The 6,280-nt window shown below is 51.4% G+C and overlaps 1 protein-coding gene across 1 annotated transcript in view; it reads left to right on the top strand.

The window, feature by feature from the left end:
* The window catches only part of usp6nl (USP6 N-terminal like), a gene marked incomplete at its 5' end in the record, with an annotated part of 32,482 nt that overhangs the window by 19,814 nt on the left and 6,388 nt on the right, over positions 1-6,280 (top strand). Inside the window, 4 exons of the mRNA XM_080538380.1 lie at positions 2,782-2,889; positions 3,507-3,616; positions 4,762-4,810; positions 5,679-5,799. Of these exons, the coding sequence (XP_080394506.1) occupies positions 2,782-2,889; positions 3,507-3,616; positions 4,762-4,810; positions 5,679-5,799 (388 nt within the window). The remainder of the gene's footprint in view (positions 1-2,781; positions 2,890-3,506; positions 3,617-4,761; positions 4,811-5,678; positions 5,800-6,280) is intronic.

Here is a 6,280-nt window from a genome sequence, read left to right as displayed (position 1 = left end):
CCAGGGTTGGATGGTGGGGTGGTTCCAGGGTTGGATGGTGGGGTTGGTTCCAGGGTTGGATGGTGGGGTGGTTCCAGGGTTGGATGGTGGGGTGGCGGGGATGGTTCCAGGGTTGGATGGTTGGATGGCGGGGTGGTTCCAGGGTTGGATGGTGGGGGTGGTTCCAGGGTTGGAGGATGGGGTGGTTCCAGGGTTGGATGGCGGGGTGGTTCCAGGGTTGGATGGTGGGGTGGTTCCAGGGTTGGATGGCGGGGTGGTTCCAGGGTTGGATGGTGCGGTGGTTCCAGGGTTGGATGGCGGGGTGGTTCCAGGGTTGGATGGTGCGGGTGGTTCCAGGGTTGGATGGTGGGGTGGTTCCAGGGTTGGATTCTGGGGTGGTTCCAGGGTGGATGGTGCGGTGGTTCCAGGGTTGGATGGTGGGGTGGTTCCAGGGTTGGATGGTGGGGTGGTTCCAGGGTTGGATGGCGGGTGGTTCCAGGGTTGGATGGTGGGGTGGTTCCAGGGTTGGATGGCGGGGGTGGTTCCAGGGTTGGAGGAATGGTGGGGTGGTTCCAGGGTTGGATGGCGGGGTGGTTCCAGGGTTGGAGGATGGTGGGGTGGTTCCAGGGTTGGATGGTGGGGTGGTGGGGTGGTGGGGTGGTTCCAGGTTGGATGGCGGGGTGGTGGGGTGGTTCCAGGGTTGGATGGCGGGGTGGTTCCAGGGTGGGATGGTGGGAATGGCACAGCTTATTTAGTCTCTCATCCCTCCCTCCCCACCTCTGTTTAAAGAAGGGTAGAACTGTGTGACAACAGACAACTGAAGACATGGATTAGTCTCTCTCCCCCCTCCCCTCTTTCTTCCTCCCTCTCTCTCTCTCTCTCTCTCTCTCTCTCTCTCATAGAGGGTATTTGTATTCTGTCTGTCAGCGCCTCGGCTCGTCCCTCAGCTGGTAAACAGGTTACGGTTGAGATGACTCCATTTGTTCTCCCGCTCCACGCCGCCGGGGTCATTTAGCCTGCAGGGGAACCAGAGCCAAACAACCGCAGCTGCAATGCAGGCAGCCCCCCCACACACACCCCAGCCCCCCCACACACACCACAGCCCCCACACACACACCACAGCCCCCACACCACACCACAGCCCCCCCCACACACCACAGCTCCCAGCACACACAGCGGAAGGTTCTAGTGAGGCAGGGTTCCAGCATCCAGCGTGCCAGCAGGCTAATCTGAGGCATCTCTTAAAGGACAGGAGAGATGAATGGTGAGGGCAGATAGGAGGCAGGTGCGGTGGCGTGCGTGGCGTGCGTAGCGTGGGTTCCTGGCTGAGGTGACGATGTGACAGGCCAATCGATGAGACAAAATGGAACACCGGGAAGTGTAGCGAACAGGAGAGACCTCTCTCCCACCGGGGGAGGAGATTTAGATGAGACACACACACACACACACATTCACATAAACAGACTAATTACTAAACTCACGAGGTGATTCATTTTTTACAACCACACACATGTGTACATGCACGCACACACACACACACACACACACACACACACACAGACACACACAGTGCAGGATGATTAGTCAAACAGATGCACTCATTGACTTTCTCATCAGGACCTAATTATGAGGCTGTTGCTGGAGGAAATCTACGAGCCCAGAGAGTCTGGACCTGGGCTGATAGGCCACTCAGCCGCAACGCGCACACACACACACACACACACATACAACACACACTACACACACACTTAAGCATACAACCTTACTTGTATATCATATTGATTCACTACCCTTCATTATGGCCGCCGCTGATAATCTGCTGCCTTAAACACATCCTTTCAAATCAATGTCTCTCTCTCTCTCTCTCTCTCTCTCTCTCTCGTCTCTCTCTCTCTCTCTCTCTCTCTCTCTCTCTCTCTCTCTCTCTCTCTCTCTCACTCTCTCTCTCTCTCTCTCTCTCTCTCTCTCTCTCTCTCTCTCTCTCTCTCTCTCTCTCTCTCTCTCTCTCTCTCTCTCTCTCTGTCTCACCCGATGAGTATCTGGAGACCATAGATTAAATGTGATCGACCGGTGTGTGTGTGTGTGTGTGTGTGTGTGTGTGTGTGTGTGTGTGTGTGTGTGTGTGTATGAGAGAGCTGTAATGGTACATTGGGGTATTATACAGAACGAGGCAGCATCTGAACCTGCCACTGGAAGACAAAGCAATGCAGGACCCCCCCCCCCCCTCCTACACAACACACACATGTACTGTACCCATTCTCACACACACACACACACACATCTTTTTCTCCCATCCCTCCGCTTTCTCTCTGTTCCAGCAGGTGGGTTTTAACAGCAGTGGAAGGAGAATTCACAGCAGCGATTAACTTGGGCTGTTCCAGTAGTTTGCGTTTTAAGACTTGAATCTTTCCACCCTGGAAGTCCCTGGAGAGTTTTCATGCCCTTCTGCCTATGGAATGACTTTACCGCTATGCTTGCACTGTCTCAAACACACACACACACACACACACACACACACACACACACACACAATCAGTCTACACACTTTCTTTTTTCCATTTTTCCTCAACCAATCCTCTATTCTCCCTCATTTGTCGTTTTCTGTGACACTGTCTTCGGTCATAAGTTACCAGATTGCTATAAAAAAAACGCTCTCTCCTTTGAGCTCAGATATAATCGGACTAGAGAACATGTTGAAGCCAGAACCCTTCTGGTCCAGGGCGCGGGGGCCGAGGTGGAGGAGCGGGGTCTGTTTGAAGCCGGTCTCAGGATGTTTTCCCTCCCCGTCTCTTTCCCGTCCAGCTGGTGCGGCGGATCTATAAGGGAATTCCCATGCAGCTCCGGGGAGAGGTGTGGTGCCTGCTCCTCGACATCCCCAAAATCAAGGAGGAGAAGAAAGACTTCTACGAGGTAGGGAGGGAGGGGGGCGCCCGCCAGAACCTCCACTGACCTCCCCCCTCTACTGTCCTCCCCCCTCCACTGTCCTCCCCCTCCCCCCCTACATTGACCTCCCCCACTGTCCTCCCCCCCTCCACTGTCCTCCCCCCCCCTCCTCCACTGTCCCAAGTCATGTTGGAACTAAACACACTCACACTCACACACCTGTGGTCTACTCACCTGTTCTCTCCTGTCCTAATGTATCAGCTCTCTGCAAGCGAAGCCGTCTTCATTACAGCTCTGCTTCATAAAGATTAATAACCAAGTAGCTTTGTTTGATTTCACACAGCTCCATCATCATTATGGAGTGTGTGTGCGTGCGTGTGTGTGTGTATGCTTGCGTGTGTGCTTGCGTGTGTGCTTGCTTGTGTGCTTGCGTGTGTGCTTGTGTGTGTGCTTGCTTGTGTGCTTGCGTGTGTGTGTGTGTGTGTGTGTGTGTGCGTGTGTGCGTGTGTGCGTGTGTGCGTGTGTGCAGAGAGAGACTTTCTGGGTACATTTGAGCTGAGCTTAATGAGAAGCCTATAAAATGTTTTTCTAGCAGATGAGTGCATCTCTCTCTCTCTCTCTCTCTCTCTCTCTCCTGTGATCAGAAACTCAAGCTCAGGGCCAGGGGTGTGTCTCCTGACATCCGTCAGATCGACCTGGACGTGAACCGCACCTACAGGGACCACATCATGTTCATGCACCGCTACGATGTCAAGTAGGTCCCCCCTCCCTCCATACGACATACTGCAACATCTGGACAGGGAACACTACAGTACCCAGAATGCAAATCTATACACCTCACTGTCACTCACTCCCTCCCCCGCCCCCCTCCCTGTGTGTTTCTCCTCACAACACCCCCCCCTCCCTTCAAAAAACAACAATGCTGGTAGCATGTTGACATTCCCCTAGATGGAAGTGAGAGTCCACATGTCCCTTTTTCTGTGTGTTGACTTCTGCTTGGTGACGTCATGGTGACCGAGGCACGGTCCCCCGTGGGACCGACCGTGACCCAGGGAGCATGTTGCCAGATGGGATTGTTTTCCAGTCTCAAAACCGACCCAGGGTGATCATAAGTAGCCCAATTGGGCGGGAATACGGCCAATCTGGCAACACTGCCAGGGAGCTGCAGAGAGACAGCTAGCCATGGCACACAGGAACTCCATTTTAAATTTTTACCATTTAGCAGACGATTCTGATCACCAGTCTAACTCACTATCACACTGGGCCACCACTACCCCGCTAAACCCACCGCCTCTGACGCCTCCACCAATCGTGACGTTAGAATTATAAGGTTCTATCTCTATTTTTGGTCAAAATTTAGTTTTTTTACATAATCTGATCCATTAGGTGTTTATAAATGCCTGTATGGTGTTATTTTTAAAATGTAGATTTTTTTTGTCAGTAATTAATAAATTACTATATACAAAGGTTCCATCTCACAAAACATAACGGAATGTCAAAACTTTGACGCTCAATATCTCTGAACTACCCTAAACGGAGATAGAACCTTATCATTCTAAGCTCACGAAAATACTGTCGCTCAAACCATAAACCACCAACCTCAAAATCAGACAGGGATTCAAATCACCTCAGTCACAGTCGGAAACAAGGAAGTCCTATAAAACGACCACTAGGAAGTAATCCAGTTCGGTATTCAAATAAGTGATTCTTTCTCATCTTATCTCATCTCATCTCGTACACAAGAACAATGGCCCCGATTTGAATGATGAGAACAGGCCACTTTAGTCCTATCTGCCTTCCCCCCTGGCCTCCCTCTCTCTCTGGGCCGTGGCCCGGGTGTGTTCGCAGCAGAGCGGGGGACCAGGGTGATTTATGTGTTTTGTTTGTTGTGTTCCTCAGGCAGCAAGCTCTGTTCCACGTCCTCACTGCCTACTCCATGTACAACACGGTGAGTCACGCTCGCCATAGGACCGTCTCTCATTAGCCCCCACCCCCCTCCCAGAGAAACCTCCACTTCCTCATCTTCGCCCCTCCACCTTCCCTTCCTCCATCTCTCCCTCCACACTCACCCATTCATCTTCTCCCCGTGGCATCTTACACCTTCTCCCCCCCCCCCCTCTCTCTCTCTCTCTCTCTACCCAATTTCTGCTTTCTCATCATTCCCTGGACTCCCTCTCTCTCTCCTCCCTCCTCCCATACACAGTAACTCATCTCTCCCTCCGCCATCCTCCTCTTTGCGTGTGCGCACGTGTGTAAAACTGTGTGTCTGTCTGTCTGTCTGTCTGTCTGTGTCTGTGTCTGTGTCTGTGTGAGTGTGTGTGTGTGTGTGCGTGTGTCTGTGTCTGTGTGTGTGTCTTTATCTCTGTGTGTGACTGCATGTGTGTGTGTCTTTATCTCTGTGTGTGTGTGTGTGTGTGTGTGTGTGTGTGTGTGCGTCTGTATCTCTGTGTGTGTACGCGTGTCTTTATCTCTGTGTGTGGGTGTGGGTGTGTGTGACTGTGGTGTGTGTGTCTTTATCTGTGTCTGTGTGTGTGTGTGTGTGTGTGTCTGTGTCTCTGTGTGTGTGTGTGTGTGTGTGCACGTGTGTCTGTATCTGTGTGTGTGCGCGCGTGTCTTTATCTCTGTGTGTGTGTGTGTGTGTGTGTCTGTGTCTGTGTCTGTGTCTGTGTGTGTGTGTGTGCGCGTGTCTTTATCTCTGTGTGTGTGTGTGTGTGCGTGTGTGTGTGTCTGTGTCTGTGTCTGTGTGTGTGCGCGCGTGTCTGTATCTGTGCGTGTGTGTGCGCGCGTGTCTTTATCTCTGTGTGTGTGTGTGTTAGGAGGTGGGCTACTGCCAGGGTATGAGTCAGATCACGGCCCTGCTGCTCATCTACATGAATGAGGAGGACGCCTTCTGGGCGCTGGTCAAGCTGCTGTCAGGCCAGAAACACTCCATGCACGGTGAGCACCCCCCGCCTCGACACGCCAACAACACGCCAAGAACACGCTAACCACGCACTAGACAGCAACGCACAGACGCCATCATACTTTTTTAAGACCAATAATTTATGGATGGTAGACTTGAATTGCTGCTTTTATGATACAGTTATATGTTTTGCTTTTGTTTTGTTTAACCATTTCCGTTTTCCGTTTTACCGTTTTCTATTTTATCTATTTTTTTTATTATGCACTTTGGGATTATTCTTGTATAAGGAAAAGCGCTTTATAAATGTAATTTATTCATTTTTTATTATTATTATTACTACTACTACTATAACACTGCCACACACGCCAGACCAGCACACATGATTGATGGACAACACACCAGACACTAAAAAGACAGTTAAGCGCGACATAAACAACTGTCAAAATGGCCTTTAAACCTGTTCCATACACTCCTTAAATGGCTAACATGTCCCCAGGGGGTCACATGACTGGGCCC

The sequence above is a fragment of the Nansenia antarctica genome, assembly GCF_963989245.1.
Source record: "Nansenia antarctica genome assembly, chromosome: 8".
Classification (NCBI taxonomy): Eukaryota; Metazoa; Chordata; class Actinopteri; order Argentiniformes; family Microstomatidae; genus Nansenia; species Nansenia antarctica.
This window is presented reverse-complemented; position numbering and strand designations above follow the sequence as displayed.